At 53.5% G+C, this 19,623-nt stretch overlaps 8 protein-coding genes across 8 annotated transcripts; 4 read left to right on the top strand and 4 right to left on the bottom strand.

Annotated features, from left to right (window-relative positions):
- Window positions 1-339: 339 nt before the first annotated feature.
- On the top strand, window positions 340-2,187 carry J4E78_004693 (uncharacterized protein; the record flags this gene model as incomplete). The annotated part of the gene is made up of 1 exon (XM_049365321.1): window positions 340-2,187. The coding sequence occupies one exon, from the start codon at window positions 340-342 to the stop codon at window positions 2,185-2,187; it is 1,848 nt and encodes a 615-aa protein (XP_049223122.1).
- A 226-nt stretch (window positions 2,188-2,413) lies between these two features.
- On the bottom strand, window positions 2,414-4,733 carry DUS3 (tRNA-dihydrouridine synthase 3; the record flags this gene model as incomplete). Its single annotated transcript, XM_049365320.1, has 3 exons — window positions 2,414-2,501; window positions 2,552-4,465; window positions 4,513-4,733. The coding sequence occupies 3 exons, from the start codon at window positions 4,731-4,733 to the stop codon at window positions 2,414-2,416; spliced, it is 2,223 nt and encodes a 740-aa protein (XP_049223121.1).
- A 381-nt stretch (window positions 4,734-5,114) lies between these two features.
- J4E78_004691 (uncharacterized protein) lies at window positions 5,115-5,959 on the top strand (the record flags this gene model as incomplete). Its single annotated transcript, XM_049365319.1, has 4 exons — window positions 5,115-5,135; window positions 5,277-5,411; window positions 5,460-5,560; window positions 5,608-5,959. The coding sequence occupies 4 exons, from the start codon at window positions 5,115-5,117 to the stop codon at window positions 5,957-5,959; spliced, it is 609 nt and encodes a 202-aa protein (XP_049223120.1).
- Window positions 5,960-6,528: 569 nt separating this feature from the next.
- On the top strand, window positions 6,529-8,404 carry J4E78_004690 (uncharacterized protein; the record flags this gene model as incomplete). Its single annotated transcript, XM_049365318.1, has 3 exons — window positions 6,529-6,665; window positions 6,711-7,303; window positions 7,356-8,404. The coding sequence occupies 3 exons, from the start codon at window positions 6,529-6,531 to the stop codon at window positions 8,402-8,404; spliced, it is 1,779 nt and encodes a 592-aa protein (XP_049223119.1).
- Window positions 8,405-10,977: 2,573 nt separating this feature from the next.
- Window positions 10,978-11,703, bottom strand: J4E78_004689 (uncharacterized protein; the record flags this gene model as incomplete). The annotated part of the gene is made up of 3 exons (XM_049365317.1): window positions 10,978-11,071; window positions 11,121-11,225; window positions 11,375-11,703. The coding sequence occupies 3 exons, from the start codon at window positions 11,701-11,703 to the stop codon at window positions 10,978-10,980; spliced, it is 528 nt and encodes a 175-aa protein (XP_049223118.1).
- A 3,797-nt stretch (window positions 11,704-15,500) lies between these two features.
- On the top strand, window positions 15,501-17,340 carry J4E78_004688 (uncharacterized protein; the record flags this gene model as incomplete). Its single annotated transcript, XM_049365316.1, has 3 exons — window positions 15,501-15,561; window positions 15,745-16,734; window positions 16,784-17,340. The coding sequence occupies 3 exons, from the start codon at window positions 15,501-15,503 to the stop codon at window positions 17,338-17,340; spliced, it is 1,608 nt and encodes a 535-aa protein (XP_049223117.1).
- Window positions 17,341-17,561: 221 nt separating this feature from the next.
- J4E78_004687 (uncharacterized protein) lies at window positions 17,562-18,212 on the bottom strand (the record flags this gene model as incomplete). Its single annotated transcript, XM_049365315.1, has 1 exon — window positions 17,562-18,212. One exon carries the CDS (start codon window positions 18,210-18,212, stop codon window positions 17,562-17,564), a length of 651 nt encoding a protein of 216 aa, XP_049223116.1.
- A 443-nt stretch (window positions 18,213-18,655) lies between these two features.
- Window positions 18,656-19,497, bottom strand: J4E78_004686 (uncharacterized protein; the record flags this gene model as incomplete). Its single annotated transcript, XM_049365314.1, has 2 exons — window positions 18,656-19,410; window positions 19,467-19,497. 2 exons carry the CDS (start codon window positions 19,495-19,497, stop codon window positions 18,656-18,658), a joined length of 786 nt encoding a protein of 261 aa, XP_049223115.1.
- Between the last annotated feature and the right edge of the window lie 126 nt (window positions 19,498-19,623).

Raw genomic sequence — 19,623 nt, 5'->3', positions numbered from 1 at the left:
CTTCATCCCTATCAGTGACACTTCATGACGTGCCATAGCAACGCTTGAGTAAAGCAGGAGACCGTGCGAAAGGAAAGATATGTTTGGTCAGATATAAGAAGTGAAATCGGTTCGTGGGTGTCTGCCACACTTTCTGGGTGAGCAGAGGCAACGCGTTCGTGCAGACGAGAAGTGGATCCGACACAAGGTGAGCGTTGCGGCGGAGAAAACGCGCTAGTGCCGAGCTGGGACCAGCCGGATTCCCAATGTTCAGCGACTCGTAAAGACGCGACAAGTCGACCAATTCCGCTTCGCTGTACTCGCCTTTCTTCTGCGTCTGCTTACGTCGCATCACGCAACATGACGAGCATCGACGACCTCTTCAAAAGCGCAAACGGTTCGGCAAAGCGCAAGTTCGAGAACCCAAACGAAGCCGACCCGACCCAATCATACAAATCTGCAAAGCTGGACGCAGATGGCGATGTCAAAGCCCCAGCGCAAGCCTCGGTAGCTGACGAAGATGACGACGAAGAGGCTGGCCCCTCGTTACCGCCCGACTTCGAGGACGGGCCCGGCGACGACGACGAAGGACGCTTCTTTGGCGATGGCCTGGACGAGAATGCGCGGGACGCCATGGAGTACATCGATGCGCAAGACGGCGATGGAGCTATAGGCGAAGAGAAATACGACGTGCCGTGGGTGCGCAAGCTGGCGCTCAACTTTGAGAAGAAGGTCAACAAGAACGCATCGCTGCGCGCAAAGTACGAGGACGACCCCACCAAGTTCATGGAGTCGGAAGGCGATCTGGACGAAGGCATAAAGGCACTCAGCATACTGTCGGAGCACCCGGAGCTATACGAAGAGTTTGCGAAAAGCACAGCCGCGTCCAAGTTGGTGGAACTACTGGCGCATGAGAACACAGACATCGCAATCGCAGCGATCGAGATGGTCTCGGAGCTCACAGACGAAGACGTTGGAGGGGAGCAAGAACAATGGGATGCGCTCGTCACCGCCTTCATGGAGGCCGACCTGCTGAGCCTGCTCGTATCCAACTTCTCCCGCTTCGATGAGACCGACGAAGCCGACGCATCGGGCGTCTACAACTCCCTCAGCGTCATCGAGAACCTCCTATCACAACCCACATACACAGACATAATAGGGAGGGAGACGGCTCTGCTAAAGTGGCTGCTGGACAGGATACAGAAGCCCGAGAAACCCACAACACAGAACAAACAATACGCCTCCGAGATCCTCTCCATCCTCACACAGTCCTCGCGACCGAACCGAAACCACGTAGCCGACGCAAACGGTGTCGAAATCTTCCTCACAAACCTCGCGCCGTACCGAAGAGACGACCCAGAAAAGGACAGCAACGAGGAGGAATACATGGAGAACCTGTTCAACTGCCTCTCGTCAGTGGCAGAAGAGCCTCTCGGAAAAGCTAAATTCCTAGAAGCAGAAGGTGTAGAGCTCTGTCTCCTCTTCGTCCGCGACGGCAAGACCAGCAAGAGCCGCGCCCTGAAAGTACTAGACCACGCCTGCGGCTACGCAGAAGAAACAACTCCACCACAAACCAACGGCAACACAAGCGCAAAAGGCAAAGAAGCCGCAGCAGAAGTTGCCGAAGCCACAAACAGCGCCACAGCCGTCTGCACCAAACTCGTCGACAGCCGCGGCCTGAAACCTCTCTTTAGCACCTTTTCCAAAACGAAAAAATCTCACGACCCTCAGCAAACCGAACATATACTCGGCATCTTCGCTTCCCTCCTCCGCTCACTACCCGGAAACTCCGATACTCGTTTCCGCCTCCTAGCGAAGTTCCTCGAGAAGGACTACGACAAGATACACAAACTGGTTGAATTGCGCAGAGGCTACGTTACCCGGTTATCTGCTTTCGATAGCAAGTTAGCAGAGAAGAAGAAGGCGTTGCGGATAAGCGGGAAAGACGAACTCGAGGCTTTTGAGCTGGAAAATATTCCAGACCGGTTGAGTGAGGGGCTGTATTGTCTGGAGAGGATCGATGCTGTGTTGGCCTGGTTGGTTGCTGAGGACGGGGGTGCCAAGGTGGCTATTGAGAAGGCACTGGCAGAGAGGGATGAAGGATTGGGAGACGTTAAAAGGACGTTGCAGGCGCAGCTTGATGGCGTGATGGCTGTTGAGCCAGCTGAGAGGGAAATGTTGGAGACACTTGTGGGATTTTTGGTGTAGATATATTACGGAAGCAAATGCCATGAGCAAACGCACGGGATGAATGTTTCTGGTATTCAAATATGACTTTTCCATGCGAAGCCCTATGGAGGCACCTACCGAGACCTGAAGACTTGAAATATCTTCATGCAAATGCATCGCTGTCGCCACGCTTTTCTGCTCCTCAACCAATGCATGTACGCAGAAGCTCCCCATAATAATATGATTCCTTCATTTCACCCATGCTCTAACCCTCCGCCTCAATCTCATAAGCATTGGACTTGTGTTTAGGCTCAAATTTGAAGTTAGGGTGAGCAGGACCCAAGAACATCTCACTGCAAACACGTTAGCCAAAATACCTTCCCACGTCGTAAGTAGAACATACCTGAGCTTGATCCAGTCCGTGTAGTGCTCGCTAGCCATCAACGTCTCCAGGTCATTCCTACCCTTGAACCTCGGGGGACGATCCTGGATGTTCGGGGGCAAGTGTTCCAAGAGACCAACCGGCACATAGCGATGCGCAAAGCTCAGCCATTCAAGGAGGAAACGACGAGTCGTGCCAATGCCCATCTCATCAGAACCCCAAGTCTGCAGACCGTACTTGGTAAACTTCTCGATATAGGAAAGGCGCTCCGATGCAGACTTGTCAAGGTACTGGCCCTTTTCAATCTCTTCGAAGAGCCAGGGCTTGATGAGTGCGCCACGACCGACCATGACGGTGTCAACCTTGGCGTTTTCCAGATGGTTGTAGTAGTCCTCGTGCGAGTAGCAGTCGCCGTTGCCGACAAAGTAGACATGGCCGCCGTTTGCGAGGTCACGGGGATCAGCTTCGGCGGCGGTGTCCGTTTTGGCCGCCTGTTCTTTACGGAGTCGGTTGATGAGGGCGGAGCATTCGGCGATGTAGGACCAGTCTGCGCTTCGAGAGTATCGCTGCTGCTTACTCCTGCCGTGGAGGGTAATGGCTGCGATACCCGAGAGACCCTTTCCGGACTCTACGGCTTCGTGGCCACCAAGTACGAGACGCTTGATGAGCTTTTGCGCGGTCGGGTGGTTGTCCTTCGTACCCATGCGGATCTTGACGGTGATGGGGACCTCCTTTGATACATAGGTCATTCCACGGAGGATACTCTCCAGTTTTGCCTCGCTATCGAGTAGTGCGGAACCACTTCCCTTCTCACAGACGAGGTTGATGGGGCATCCGCAGTTGAGATCGATAGCGCGCAGCTTCGGGCAGTATTCAGTCAGTACTTCAACCGTCTTGGTGGCCAGCCATGGCTTGTTCGCCGCGATTTGTGCGCCGAACTTGAGATCAGTCGAGTTGTCGTAGCCCTGGACAACAGTGTTCTTGCCCAAGAACTTTGGAGGGGTTACCTCAGATTCGTGGGCTTTGAGAAGTGGCCATTCGCCCTTGTCACCTTGGATCAATGGCATACCCATGGCCATCTCACTCCAAGTCACTTGGCAGCCAAAATCCACGCAGAGCCGGCGGTACGGCATGTTGCCTTGAGTGGTGAGGGGTGCGAGCATTGGTGTCTCGGGTCCGTAGTAGAGCCTGCGCTTCTCTGATGGCCTGAAGGGCGCCTCGACAAACTCCGCTCTGCGCGCCTCCTTCTCCTCCTTGAGAACGTCCATGTCCATCTGAGCTGCATCGAACATTTCTCTTTCGTTGCGAGCATTGGTCTCGATCCATTGCAGGTACTGGTCAGAGCGCGGGGTTCCAATCTTCCGTCTCGATAAACCAATCTTGATATCCTTTGGCACGATGTTGACCACTTCAGCCTCTGCTTCATCGTCGAAGCTGGAGAACTTGGATTTCCGGTCGGCATCTTCTTTCAGGACTAATTCTTTCCGGCCGTCTTCTAGGGTGCGCTCTTCGGAATGGCTACCGACGAATCGACACTTCCAGCCAAAGTGACAGAACCCCTTGACGGCATAGACTGGACATTGGCCATCGAAGGTAGTAAGATCTTCTCGTCGGCCTTCCTTCAGGTACTTGCGGATATCGTGTTCGAACTTGCACTTCTCGCCAAACGGACACTCCTTGGGTGAGAATTCATTGTAGGCTGCGCGAGTACCACAGAGCGGTATCTTGTCGCGCGAGCTGCCGAAAGTGCGGCTGGTGTTTTGGCCCTTTTGCTTTTTGTCTTTCTTGTTGTTCTTGCCCTTTCTGGGGCCATCGCGAGCATCAGTCTTTGGTAGGCCTTCAGATTTGTGCTCAGCATCGGCGCCCTCAGCTGCATCGTCGTCAATGACTCTGTCCTTGGTGGCGGCCTTGTTGTTATCCAGTCGTATCAGGAATCTGATGTTCTTAGCATGCGAATTACTTCAAGCGGGTGGCGCATGTACTCTGCCTTGATGGGTGCGACACCCTTGACTCGCTTCACAGAAGTATCCGCATCCTCAATGTCTTGACTGCTAGTCCTGTTCCTCTTCTTGGGGCTCGCAGGTGGTTCGGACTGCACATCGACTGTACCGCTGCCGCCATTGATGCCATTGGAGACAGCACCGTCTGGGGCCGAATGGTCGGGCTCGAGCTTGGTTCCTTCACCTGTCGTCATCTTATGCATGAAAGGTGGCCAGGCTGAGAATAGGCGTGCGTGGTTGGCGTTGCTGCTCAAAAGAGAAAAGCACTCGCTCAAATTGTGAGGGCAAATGCGGCTAGAAGAGGCTAGACCGGCGGCCCATGCGCTAGTGAGCAAGTTGGGAAAGCTGCGATCATACGTCACAGCCAGGCACTTGCGGCTCCCCTACATCACATCGCGTTTCCCGTTCCCACTTTCACATCAACCCTCCTGCAATCCTTTCCGGCCCTCCGCACGATTCTCATCTTCCTGCTGGTCCTTTGCACGCACACGCAAGCCAGCTCCTCCCAGATCCATTGTTGATCCAGCTCAACCCCGCTCCCACACAAACACACACACACCAGACAATAATACCACGTAGCCATCATGACGCTCTACTACAGTCTGGTAAGCAGCCCCTCTCCTTGCAGGAAAGCAGCGATCGAGAGAGATGCCAATGGTGTCGTCTCGTCACTGCTCGCGTGCTCGCCTACGCGCCTTACGTTACAACCGCGTATGTGGCCTTTGTGCTAACTCTTCATCTTCTAGGTCTTCCTCCTCCTGGTGACGGAGATGCTCATCTTCTGCGCCCTCATCGTCCCTCTGCCCTTCACATGGCGCCGCAAGCTCTTCACCTTCATTTCGGAGAGCCCTATAATAGCAAAGCTGCAATATGGCATGAAGGTATGGGAGTCAATGTATTCACGAGGAGGACCCGTCTGACATGCGTAGATTACATTCATCTTCATCCTGATCCTGTTCATTGACAGTGTCAACCGCGTATACCGCGTGCAGATTGAGCTCTCTGGCTCAGACGACCAGGGCCGTGGATCGTAAGTTAAAGCATCCCACCTACAAAGTGCTGTACTAACGACACAAGAAGCGTTGCTGCTGGAGGCATCGAGCGCATGGAGGTCCAGGCCCGCAAGTTCTACTCGCAGCGCAACATGTACCTTTGCGGTTTCACCCTCTTCCTGTCGCTCATCCTCAACCGTACCTACGTCATGATCCTCGATGTTCTCCGTCTCGAGGAGGAGGTCAAGACCCTCAAGGGCGACCCCAGCACCAAGAAGGGCTCTTCGCTGAAGAACGTTGGTGGTGCTGGCGAGGTTGGAGCTCTCAAGGAGGAGCTTGCTGCCAAGGACCGCGACATGGCGAACCTGAAGAAGCAGGTTGAGAACATGCAGAAGGAGTACAACCGCATGGGCGACCAGGTCTCTGGCAAGCAGTAGACGCGTACGAATGGCTTCGAACGGACACGGAATGCAGGCTACGGCTATCCTGTAGGACGGCAGGCGCACGCCCGGGAGAGGTCGTCACTACAATTATACTTTCAAAGTTGAAGTTTCAAGGGCTCTATGCTGGTGGATGCCACGCATACGACTATTTTATCTTTGTCCTCTGGGTGTTGCGGTGTGGTAACTAGTTTTGAGGGGGAAGGAGAGCTACAGTGCTGACGTAACTTTCGCACATGGCTCAGCAGCAATAGACAGTAAACACGATTGAATTCATGTGCTCCTTGATCAGTATCGGACCTTATTCGGAAAGCTTCTTCTGTTGTTGCTTACGTTGGGACCTTCGGACGTCTTGGACCTCGGGAGCTTGCACGATGACAAAACACCCCAACTAGTAGCATGTGAAAGCTAGCGCAGTGCTTCAGGTATCCCGGGCACTTGAGGCTTATCAAGATCTCGCATAAAGGCAGTGGAGGAGCATACAAGCGTTTACCAGTCTTACCAAAGGCCCAATTGCATATCCCTTCAGCTTCACTTGCCATTGGTTCCGTGCAGCCACAGCCAAGATGTCGGGAAGCAGCCAGACATCCCCGCGCTTCTTCAATTATCCGCGCCCCAAACCTCACGACGCGCCATACAAGGCCCCGCCGCCCGGAAAGAACCCCGTAGTCAAGGGCGCCTTGCTGCACTATCTTTCCAATCTGTTAGTCAATTCAACATTCTTTCGTCACCAAGCTAACAGCTCCAGAGTCGCGACTGTACCGCTAGTCCCTGGCATCCTGTGGAGCAATGCCGGCTTCAGCTCCTTGCGAGAATGCAGGCAACTCGACGGCATCGACCCGCGCTATGATCCCACCGTAATCCCGCTGCCTGAATCCGACGATGCTCCCCTCAACTACACCGACAAATCCAACTTTCGCGCATCGTACCCGCACACGCCCTCCAACCGATTCTACTCGATCAAAGACTTCCACGATGCCTACTCGAGCGGCACACTCACACCGACCGACGTAGTAGAACACCTCCTGCCCCTCATACGCAGAGATGTTGCACAGCGCTCGCCCTATTCGACAGCCTTCATGGACAGCAAAGTAGACATGGTTAGACAAGCTGCTGAAGCCTCCACGCAACGGTACAAGCAGGGGCAGCCATTGGGTATACTGGATGGCGTGCCGTTCGGAGTCAAGGACGACCTTAAGGTCACGGGATACAAGCATTATGTCGGCACCACTTACGACTACAGCCATGGAGGAAACAAGGAAACGAGCTGGTGTGCGAAGATGCTTGAGAAGGAAGGCGCGGTCTTGGTCGGCACGCTGACTATGCATGAGATGGGAATGGGTGAGTGGAAGCGTCGGTTCTGTGGTTTCATGGAAGATACTGACTGATCCAGATACCACAAACAATAACCCTAACTGGGGCACACCCCGGAACCCCTACAACAGTTCATATTATCCGGGAGGCTCATCCGGAGGCGCTGCGTCTGCAGTAGGACATGGCCTTATATCCTTTGCTATTGGATCAGATGGAGGTGGCTCAGTCCGAATTCCCAGCAACTATTGTGGTCTATATGGTCTGAAGCCATCGCACTCCCGTGTCTCCGTCGCACCCATGCCAGACGCTGGGAAGTCCGTCACCGTTCGCGGGCCCCTCGCAAGCAACATGTCAGATCTCGAGATCGCATACCGCGTGCTCGCTCAGCCCGACCCAACAACATATCCCTCATCGCTATTCAACCCACCCAAGAAGCACACCGGGCCTCGGAACAAAGTACTAGGTGTATACAAAGCCTGGATCGACCGCGCAGACCCTCCAGTACAGGAGGCCTGTCAATCAGCCCTGCGATACTTTGAATCAGAACTGGGATACCAAATTGTCGATATCAGCATCCCGCTGCTGACAGAGGGTCAACTGGCCCACGCAATGACTATCATGGCCGAAGGCGCAGCAGGACACAGGACGTCCATATACGACCTCACACCTGCCAACAGGATTCTCATGAGTGTGGCGAAACAGACCCCAGCAACTGACTTTCTGCTTGCGCAGCGTCTGCGCAACGTTCTCATGGAACATCTTGCCGACCTTTTCCGCAAGTATCCTGGTCTCATCATCGTCACGCCTACGACGCCAAATGCGGGCTGGCCTATTGATGAAGCTGAACTTTCACATGGGGTGACGAACGGCAATATGCAAATCAGGAACATGGAGTATGTTTGGCTGGCGAACTTCACAGGAATCCCCTGCATACAATTCCCTATTGCATATGTAGACGGCGTAAAGGGTACTGGCAAGGTCCCGATCGGGCTGAGTGGGAACGGAGAGTGGGGAAGTGAAGATGCGCTGATTGAGTTTGGGTTTGATGGAGAGCAGTGGCTGCTTGATGGATATAAGGGTGGGAAGGTCATGCCAGAAGGATGGGTGGACGTCATGAAAGCTAAGTAGAGCGAGTCGACTCTAGATTATGAATAAACACCGGTTCTGACGGTACTCTATCTCACTGATCCAGCGAATGGTTATGACTATCCAACACGTCTGGTTTCAATAGCCGGTGTGGATGCTTGGTATACTGGAATACAGATATGAATCCATACTACCTTGATACTCAGCAGTCAAGAAGTCTCTGGTGGACGGAAGGGTCAAGAAGATCTTTCAGTCCGATACATGGTCAAACGATATCTTGCCGCAATCTATGCGTAAACTTTCCGGCTTCGGTGTGGGTGTAGCATCCAAGGCATCGACGATGTGGCATACTCCATTACCACCTTTTTACATCAGTCAAACGTAGGTACAAGTCTCCAATGCCCGGATCGGAGGGAAATGACTCGCTCCATGCACACACAGCATCGTGGATCAGACGATGACCAGACAAGCTCATGTGCGGACACGTACACCTAGTCACCACACTTCATCTGCAACAACCCGTTGGCGACTGCAGAAGACCGTGTCAACTGCGGGTCAGTAGCGCCTTCCTCAGATCTACAGAAGAGGAAGTCGACGAGACCAAAGTGGAAAGTTTCGAGAGCTCCATGGAAGCATACGTGTTCAGCTCCGCAAGCACAGTACCGAGATTGACATGAATGCCGGCGCATGTGAGCGGTTGTTATCGTGGTATTTGCGTGTCGTCGGAGCACCAGGGCAAGATGGGGAAGTCGTGATGCAAGGCTGATAAAGATCGTCGGCGTGTTCCCCTCACCGCACCGATACCGAAGATGAACAACAACAACAATACAACGTGCCCACCGAGCGCGATGGCCTGCCTTTGGCTTGAGCTCATGAGCTTGTCAATCCCAATATTATCGATAGCAACTAGCACTCCCACCCATCTCGCTTGCTAAGTTGATGTCGCGGAACCCCCTCCCCAAGCGCAAGGCGGCCAATTTCGCCCCCACGAATCATAATATCCGCACCTTAATCTCCCATTTCCCTCGACGGGTTCCGCACCAATCATGGCATGCAAGACGCTGCGGACCAACACCCGAGTCGAGCATGGTAGAGAGTTTCAAGATTTATTCCCATAACCTTCCTCCACCTTGCACTTGCCTTGCTTCTTTCCTTCCGGTAACAACTCGGCAAGTGCGATGACCTCCTGCACATGTGAGCCTTCCCACGGCAGAGCAGAGTGGAGTGCACCTGCATTACCGCAGCGTGGGCTTAGCGCACAAGTCAGACACATGAGATCTGTGACACGACGTTGCAACGGCGAATCGCACACTAGAGGCTTGTGTATGATTGATGATTGCATCGCGTGGGCGCCCACGCGCTAAAGCGGAACGTAGGCAAGCAAGCGGGCGGCGCAAGAGAAGAAAAAACACCATGAGTCGTTAGATTTGCGCGTGATGGAATAGAGTTCTTTGGTGCTTTAGTCCATCGTGGGCATTCCGATCGCTTTCGCTTGGATGCAAGCGGAGAGAAACAAGAAAGCGTGAAATAGGAACAACGGAGAGCGGAGACGGGCGTGCGTTACCAGGGAGGTGGGTGTTGTCTGCGTGGTTTTCTTAGTTCAGTCAAGCTTAGTGTGGCGGCTGTCAGTTTTCCTTGTCTTGCGTGCTTTGGGTTGGAGCATGGTCCGACAAAGAGAGGGGCAGCGGTGCGGGTCTGCTCGAACAGTTTTTCTTGCGTTGCGGCAGCCTTGTCATGTTCCTTCGTGGAGCCTTGGACGGGTCATCTGCTACGCAACTCACCGTATCTGGCATGGGCATGCAGGGTCCTGCCTGTTTCGATGCTAGATTGGGCATACATGCACTGGCACACATGCAGTCATGGAGTTGTCATCTACATTGAAGAATCGTGATGGCAATGTTGGGCGGCAGGAACAAAACGGTTGTGCGGTGGTTCTGTGCATGAATAACCATTGTGCTTATTCGCTCGTGCAAACCATGTTACTTCTAATTTTCTCTCAAATAAGATGAAGCCTTACATAGCGCCGAGTATCAGACAAAGCACCGATACTTCAGCTATAGGCTGGAAGAGGTTGATTCAACTCTTCCATTGGTAGCAAAAACAAAGGGGGCTTGGGTACCGTACAGAATCCTGCCATGGTATAGAATGGAAACAAACAGGAACTCCTATAACACCGTAGTCGCCATGGCCCAGTAAAGTGGTCGGGTGAAAGTGTAAAGTTATTGTAATGTAAAACCCAATGGTCAAGGGCGCAATGTGCCGTGGTATAATCGCAAAATCGAGTGCGACAACACTGAGCCAGCGGTGCCGAGTTCAAATGGTTGTCGGAAGGGTGGTAAGACAGAAGCTGTATGCTGAATCGAAGTGTAATGACGAACGCCGGTTCCCCAATCCTGTGCCGCTATGCAGATGCTCATAAACGCGGTATCAACGTGCGTGTTTCGTGTATTGGAAGGAGGTGGTGATGATCAGTATGTGAGACAGTAGACCATCATGATTGCGTGGTAGTAGGGGTTCGAGAGCCGAGTGGCGTCCATGATGAGTCGGGGCCTGGGAGGAATGCCGACGTAGTGGAGGCTCACAGCGCCTGTGGGTAGGAGTACGAGGACTGATTGTTATTTGATAACCCTGCCCTTGCCCTTGACTTTGGACGCTTTGCCAGCGCCCGTGGAGGTGAGCTTGCTGGTCTGCATCAGCTCGCCAATATATCTGCGAGCCGTTAGCCAGTCGTCACAATGGAGATGCGGGAGGTACATACGATTGGAGAAACTTGTTGCCGCCCTCGAGCTTCTCGTGTTCGTTCTTGACGACTTCGACGCGGTCGACAATCTGCATGAGGCTGGCTTGGAGGGCTTTTGCTTGTCTAGCGAAACGGTTAGTCTGGTAAGGGCTGGGACGAAAGTCAAAAACGCGCACACAAACGAGAGAGGTAGCACAGTGGGCGACAGCGACACCGAGGGGGTCGCAGCGTTGCATGCCACGTACGTGGAGATGCAGGGTTGAGTTACTTACTCTATCAGAGCTTGGCGAGCATCCTGGCCCATCTTCTCAATCTCTTCGCTACTCCGGCGAGGGCTCATGGTGCGCGCATCGCCGTCGTCGTACTCCTCCTCTTCCTCCTTCATCTCGACATTGGGGCTGTCGCGGGGTATTATGATGGTGCCGCTCGACTTTCTGCTCCCTAGCCGGGGCCGGGCCTGTAGTGTGGGGTCGTTCTTCATCTCCTGGTCGCTGATGGAAGAGTTGGAGGAGGAAGTCGACATGTCGTCGGGGTAGGAGGGGCGGCGGTCGTCTGGCGTTGAAGTAGACGGGTAGGAGGTGATGGAAATGTGCGGGTTCATGGCACGAGACAGTATAGTGCGGCTCTCAGAGTGTAGGTTAGGGATGGAGCCAGGTGGGCGAGCGTCGGCAAGAGTATGCCGTGGGTGGATTCAGGCCAAGATAAAGCCACACGGTTGATGTGGAAGGATGTTAGAGTGGGTGGGCCCCTGTCCGCGCTAAGCCAGATAATGCTTCAGGGTCTCCCGAGACGAGGATCCCTGCGCGCGGGCGTCGAATGTGCACGCAGCGAGCGCTCCTAGCAGACAGCTCGGGGTGGCGGCGGCGGCAGCAGGCAATAGCGCTCTCGTATGGCTACCAGCGGCGTCTACTCACGAGACGACTGTGACTGTGTTTTGTTGTCGACACGCAGGCAAGGTTTGCGTTGCTGATCGGCAAGGGCAAAAGCACCCACCAGAGGCGCGGATGATTAGAAGCGGTCAATTAGCGCTGCGATGGCCGAACAGCTATTGCCAGGCCTGCGAGAGGGCAACTGGGGCGTGTTGGCGAATGTGGTGCGGGCAGTGGATGAGCGCAGCGTGGACCGTGTCGTCGGCGTGATTCAGGGCGTGCGCGCGGGCGAGGGGGTTGAAGACGTCGCTGCGGCGCTGCGACTGCAGAGGTCATGATGAAGGCCGAAAGCGGTGCATGACGTCGCCGGCCGCTGTGAGACATGGGAGAGCTGATCACTTGCCCCATTCCGCCACGTCCCACCGCACACTGAGCACGGCTGCGCGTTGCGGGCGGCTGACATCACTGAACACTGCCGTGGGTTCCGTCAACCGCCAATGGCGTCGTCGCTGACGTCTCTGCGCGTGTGCTGCGGGCGGCGACGACGGTGCCTGCGTCCAACGTTGAAAGTCACGATGCGAGCGGGCAGCCTCATCGCTGCGTGCACCCAGCCAGCAGTGCATCACCACCACGCTGTCTCCGCCCAAACTACCTAGGTATTGTACCCACAGCGCACAGCGACGCGTTACAGACCGACTGACTGCGGGTCATGCTGTCCATGCGCACATCACCAGCCGCTCGTGTTGGGCGTGGTTGCTGATCCCTCTTTGTGAGCCATCCGTTTCGTCGAGCTTGCGCACCAGGAATATATAAGATCGGCTAAGGGGACCCTGCGGCGGCGGCGTTGGCCTGCCATTTTGGCTTGCATGGTATTTTGTAGATTGCCGTTGCCACCAATCCTCGCCCGTTGGCACCACCAGCACGCACACAGCCAGCGCCCGGCACACACAAAAGCCCTTTTCGAGCCTCGTCTCCAGCCCCTCACACTCCCTCGCGAGCGCCAGCGACCCCTAGATCTCGTGTGCGTTGACTCCGCACTATGCCATGACCAATGACGAAATTCTCGTTTGATCAGCACGTCACCCTGGCCGCTGAGCAACCGCTCACGGTGCTTCTATTCGACCTTTGCGCGCCGGGCCAAGAGCTTCTTTTCGTGCAATATGACAGCCGTGATTCTGTCATAAGTGCATGGAACATTTCCCGCCTCCGCCGCGACTCTGTCGCACTTTGTCCAATCCGTACTTCTCCTGCATTGGACAACGGCGATCTCCAGGATCATGACGTTGAACGTTCCAACGTGAGAAAACATACTCGTCTGAGTGGCCTACCGCTTCCCCATTATCAATAAGTTGTTTCAGCGCGCATAGCTCCACCTCGCCGGTACGATCCGCATCTCGCTAGGTTGCGACTTGCGCTGGGTGAGCTTTCTGAAGCATCCAAAGGTCACCGCTGTTCTGCCTCGCGACGATCCTTCGGGAGCACGGCTGCTTGGGGCAAGACTGAGGAACGAGTGTCATTTTCCCGCGGGTATTCGAGTAGGACCGGCTGATGCCGGCCTTGCAACTACTATCTTTGCTTTATTCGGTCCGGCCTTGCGCAGCATGCTTCACCACGCGTCTACATACCTTGCCAGCGTGCCACTGCTGTTTTCAGTCGGCGACGATCCGCACGGGGTTTCAAGGCGACACACATGCTCTGTAACGTGAGAGCGACAGGCCGACGCGCCTGCAAGACATCATGACAATTAACATTTCTGCGCGACCCGCCTGGGAGTGTGACTGCATCACACTGTCCTTCCACTGGGATACCGTTTGCTTTGCTTTGCTTTGACTTCCTTCTGCAAAACTTTCTACTCCAACGTCTCCAACATCTCCGACATCTCCAACTCAACAAAACGGTCACCACAGCTCGCTTATTTCACTCAATCAATCGGTTTGCATGCTGCTAGCACTCTTCCCGTTGTCTCTGCATCATCGCTGGTCCGGCAATTCGCTGTAGGGTGTCCACTTTTCGTTCTTCGGTGGTTCTCCAGCAGATGGTACCTGAGTCATGCTCCTGCTATCCAGGGTCCACCTGGTACACGCAACCAATACACTTGTATCGGTCCGACACCTCACTTGATATTTCAGAACAAGGCGACATCAATCACGACTCTTCGATCATGGAAGGTTGCCGAACCCAGTAATCAATCGCTGCCGAACCAAGTCACAACATGCCGCTGTTGCGCCGGCGTGCGAGCAATTGTGGAGCTGCGGTTTATATGTCCGGTAGGGCTGCATTCGGAGACAGTGCGGCGATTTGTGTTGCAGAGTGACGCCGCTGGGATGTGGTGATGTAACTCGCAAAGGACGCCTGGTATGCATCACGGGGCATGAAGAGCTGGACGCGAGGCACCGACAAATTCGCCGGTGGTGGATTCCGACAACCACGCGTCCCTATAACATGCGATATATACCTATTAGACCTGGCCTCTGGAAGAAACAGTATCCAGATGCCTCTGTGCACTGGACGAAAACTGCTTTCAACTCCGGTGTGCGAGGTCTATATATATCTACCTTGGAAACGCCGCCAATTTCCCTTCACTGGATGTAAGAGGTGACCGTCGTTCGAAGAGACAGTCATCACACGAGGTGTAGGTAGATCATTGAACACACCGATACCAGATATGTGTATGAAGCGCTGCCATATCGATTAGCAGTCTTTCCCCACTTGATTCGGATGTGGCAGTTCCAGACCAGACAGTTGGGGATTCCCCGGATCCCCTGCGGCCACAAACATAGTTTTCTGAAGATCATCGTTGCCCATCTCCGTGGCCGAGGAGTCAAGCCCATATCAGAACTTAATGAGGCAACTAAAGCGCGGACGCGAGGTCCCGACAAACTCTTTAGATTCTCTTATTGATCGCCATTTATCAACGATCTTCGGAGAACATTGGTCTGAGAAATCGGCGATCGATCTGCAGTTGCGTGAATGTAGTTGACCGCAATCTCCAGATAAGGGTTCGTGGAGACAATCCGGTGTCGAGGCATTTAGCCTCACCCTCATCTAGCCTTCCCGCCTCATATCAAGCCCTGAAGGTACATCAACCATGTAAATGCGATTGAAAGTCAGGAACAGTTAGTTGCCATGCGTTCCAGCTGTTCGCAGCTATGCTGTTGTACTCGACGGCGCATGCATTCATCTATTTGTATCCCATGCGTGATGAGTCAAAACATGACCATGGTGCACGAAAAACGGTTCGTCCGCAGTACACATTTCTCAGCTCTCGAGCGTGAGCGGAATGCGAAACGCCCATGTGGGCGATATGGTCCAGGATACCGTGTTGGACAGCCCTCGGCATTGCGTCACTGCCAACTCCAACTCCTGGCCCAAGCTCAAGCTGTCTCTTAACGATCTGGACGCGAAAACTCCAGTGTAGCGACAGCGACGTGTAGTGAAGCGGTGATTTGTTTGCAGAACGTCCATCGCACCTACCTCATTAGACCTGGACTTTGCACGTTGCTGAGTAAGAGCTCGCAGCTACCCCACCATGCACGGCATCCTCGAGCTGTCGCTGCAGCTCCTCAACTCGTTTAGCCCGGCCAATCTCGGTGCGTACGCCTCATCCACTAGCCACCTACTGTTGCTGTGGCTTAAATTAACAGTCACTAATTATGAACAGGTCGATCTGGGGCTCAAGTACCTCTTCAAGGCGAACAGGATGTGAAGTGTCGGTACTCCCTAATCTTACTGGTTAGGCCATCAGATTGGAGCAGCAACTAACAATCGCACAGCAATACCAACAAAGTCATCTGTTCCAGACTACTTTGTCACGGACGATGGACACTTCCAAGGTCCTACCAAGACGGGCGCTGCACCGTTCATGGCGCAGACAAACCTAGCACCTTTTGCCGGCGTGTCATACATTCCAAATACGCCTCTGGAAACACAAATCCCCATTGCTGGCAATGCGGAAAACAAGAACATATTCCAAAGTATGGCAAACATCAGCCCTTACTTTCCTAATCCTCGAGGCTTCGGAGTAAACGAGTACTCGATACCGCCTGGCACCAACGTAACATGGCTCAACATGGTCCATCGCCATGGAAGTCGGTACCCAGAAGTCAGTGGTGAAGCTGCAGAGCGGACTTTAGGGAAGAAGCTCACGGACGCGGCTGGCAAGTTCACAGGTCACGGACCCCTTTCGTTCCTCAACGATTGGCAGTTCCTACTGGGTGCTGAGATCCTTGTTCCCAATGGCAAGCAAGAGCTTTTCACTTCTGGTACTCTGCACTACTACCAGTATGGCCACTTATATCCCAACAATGGAAGCAAGGTTATCGTCCGGAGTACAACCCAACGACGCATGACCGAGTCGGCGGAGTACTTCCTTGCCGGCTTTTTCGGTCTAGGCTGGGCGCAAAATGCGACGCTTGAGCTGGCAATTGAGGCGCCTGGCTTCAACAATACGCTTGCTGGCTACAAGCAGTGCAACCATTCGAGTTGGCCGACGGCGCGACAAGGGCTCATGGAATGGATTGGCGTATACCTTCATGATGCTCATCAGAGGTTCAGAAGCAACATCACCGGTGACCTTGACTGGACAATCACCGATACGTACAACGCTCAAGCTTTGTGTTCATACGAGACAATTTCGCTTGGCTTCTCTCACTGGTGCGGCCTGTTTACCTACGAGGAGTGGGAAGGCTACGAGTACGCCCTTGATCTTTCATTCCAGGCAGGCACAGGATTTGGCTCTTCAGTCGGTCGTGCTATTGGAATTGGTAAGGATTGACAATGTCTCTTCTACCTCACTATACTAATACTGCATAGGCTACGTGGAGGAAGTCCTTGCCCGTATGCAGCACCACGTTATCACCTCCCCTTCCGCCCAAATCAACGTAACCCTTGACAATAACACGGCCACCTTTCCCATCGACCAGAACCTCAACCTGGACTTTAGCCACGACGCCGGCATCATCAGTATTCTCGTCGCATTCGGCATCACGCAGTTTAGCGAGGTACTTCCCACAACCCACATTAAGACGCCCCGCGAATTCATCCTCTCGCACCTCCAACCGTTCGCTGGTCGCCTCGATATCGAAGTCATAAAGGCACCTGCGCCCGTCAATCCTAACCGGACAGACGAGAAGATCTACCTTGATGGGCCGCCGACGAGCTACGTTCATTTCATTCTCAACCAGAGGACTATTCCACTGGGTCGTAGTCACAAGGAATGTGGTGATAGAGACGACGGGTGGTGCGAGATGGAGACATTCCTGAAGGTCCAGCAAAAACAGATTGAGCTTGCGGATTACGATTTCGCTTGCTTTGGAGAGTACGACGATCCGACGTACGGAGAGGTCACAGACGGACGGCCGCTGAGATAGGCGCTGGGATGCCGTTGAGAACGGGGGCGGCATAATGATTTGGATACGTCGCGATGAGAAGATCTTCGTTGCTAATGAATTTACTCCATTGAAGGCTCATCGTTTAGCCACTCAATTCGCGACTTCGCTATGCTGGTAACCACACGTTTCGGCAAGGTCTTGTTCGCTCTTGCAGTTGCCAATAGCACAGCAACAAATTCCCGGCTTATCATCATTCTTGCTCAGTATCCAAAAGGTTCCGAATCATAATCAAAATCGTCATCTGAGTCGTCCATTCCATCCCAGACACCAACGTAACGCACAGAGTCAGGCAATCCTTTGCACCTCAATTTGTTGCCTGGAAAGCAGAGCTCCAAAACACCCTCACCCAAGAACATGAGTTGACAATCAAAGGCAGCCTCTTCCACAGTGCCATAGGCAAACGTTGCAGCTGGGTCTTGTGACGCGAACTGCGGAGGGCTCCTGATGTCCATCCAAAACCCGTCTTCCGGTTCGTCCATGAGATCGAGCTTGACTCCAATTTCTTCATCACCTTTAGGCAACAGTGGCTCTAAGTATTGCCTACCGATTTTCAGGCTTCCGGCTTCCCAGTCTTCGATGTTATTTCTCCTTTCCCACCACTGGTCTGGATTCTGAGCATATATGTCCAAATGTTGAGACGAGTAAAGCGTATAGTTGCCGCTGATGTCTCCCAGAGGTATCTTCTCGCCATTTTGTAGTCTTTCCTTGAGAGCTTGTGCTTGATCTTCGAAACGGGTTGCTTCGGTCTTGTGTTCGGCAGCAACTTCTTGATGATTTACGTAGTATTCCTCTTCCTCGTCCGTTTCCGTTTCTTCATCTTCGTACTCTTCTTCGTTCTTTACAATCGGCATCTCTTTGAGAGTATGTAAGCTTTTATCTCAATAAGCGTCATGGCATCATACCAGTATGCAGGCCAAACCCTCTCGGACCGTCGTGATTATGCTGCGTCGCCATACCGAAACGGAACAAAGCTCTTCTGATTTGAACACTCCAGGGAGAGGATTACGGTTCGATTCTTCGCCTATGCAGGTCTGTGCGCAGACGGAAGAAGTAGATTCGTTGGTGGAGAGAGATAATCTGTGATGCTCAAGGTCGGGTTGAGGGTCGCGCCGAGACGCGTTGCATTGTTTTCGGTCTACCAAGAGTAGTGCATTGGGTTCGGCCCGAAGCCACGTCGTCATCACACGTCGAATTCACGATCAGAGATCCTCGCACTACAAAACCAAAAGGATATATTACAAAGTCGTAAATGACAAGATTGAAGTGTATACAAATTCGGAGATCGCATGTTTTCTCATTCTCCATCTTCGTCATCGTCCTCATCGTCGCTCTCGTCAAAGCTCCCAGAATCAGAGTCTTCCAAGCCATCGGGCAGTCCAAACCCCGCCAGCATATTCGACGGGTGCGTATGCCTGGTATACTTGCAATTCCGCCACTCGTCATCAAATTCCTCGGCTGCGCGCTTCACAGCTTTCCGATCTTGGACCAGAATCCCAGCAAAGTAGATGCCATCCATGCGCAACTCCAAGTAGCCATCGCCGAGAAAGTTGAGTTCGACGTAGATCTGGTCTTCTTCACCTTCATCGAAGAGCTGGACGCTTTCGGGACGCGTGGATGTATATTTTGGTTTGTTGAACGTGGTCGCCTGGGCGTCTACAGGCCCACCCCAGATCTCGAGTTGCATGCCCATATTACCAGCATAGGGACCAAAATCTTCGACGATAAGGTGCTTTCCAAACTCGATGCTTCCCACACCGTCGGTCCAGTCGTTGTCTTCGAGGTCTTGGTCCTCCTTGCTTGCATAGTCTTCCACCCATTGCGCGGAGTAGAGATGCCACTTTCCGCGAATGTCACCTACTTTGCGCTCTGTGTCCCCAAGCTTTTCGGCGGCGGCCTTGACTACTTCTTCTTCTTTGGCTTGATCTGCTTTCACTGCTTCGAGCATCGCTTCAGGGTCTTCTTCGTCGGTGTCCTCTGCGCCTGAGCTCTCAGCTTCCGATTCTGTTCCCAGTTCCACTTCGCTGTTCTCCTCTCGGTTCCGTTCCTGCGCTAGTGAATCGGTTAGAGCGTCACAATAAGCTAGCTGGAGGCGTCCATGAACTCACCTGTATCCGCGCTGGGTTGTGTAGCAGGCATATTGATTTTGATTCGTGTCGTGGCCTCCGCTACAATAGAGATGCATGTGTTATGGAGAGGAAGTGTTTACATTTAAGGTTTCTAGAAAAGCCATTGTGACGTAGCTGCGGAGATCTTCCCGACTGG

The sequence above is a fragment of the Alternaria triticimaculans genome, assembly GCF_023758025.1.
Source record: "Alternaria triticimaculans strain BMP 0046 chromosome Unknown scaffold_5, whole genome shotgun sequence".
Taxonomy (NCBI): Eukaryota; Fungi; Ascomycota; class Dothideomycetes; order Pleosporales; family Pleosporaceae; genus Alternaria; species Alternaria triticimaculans.
The sequence above is the reverse complement of the archived record's forward strand: the minus strand, read 5'-3'. Positions and strand labels throughout refer to the sequence as shown.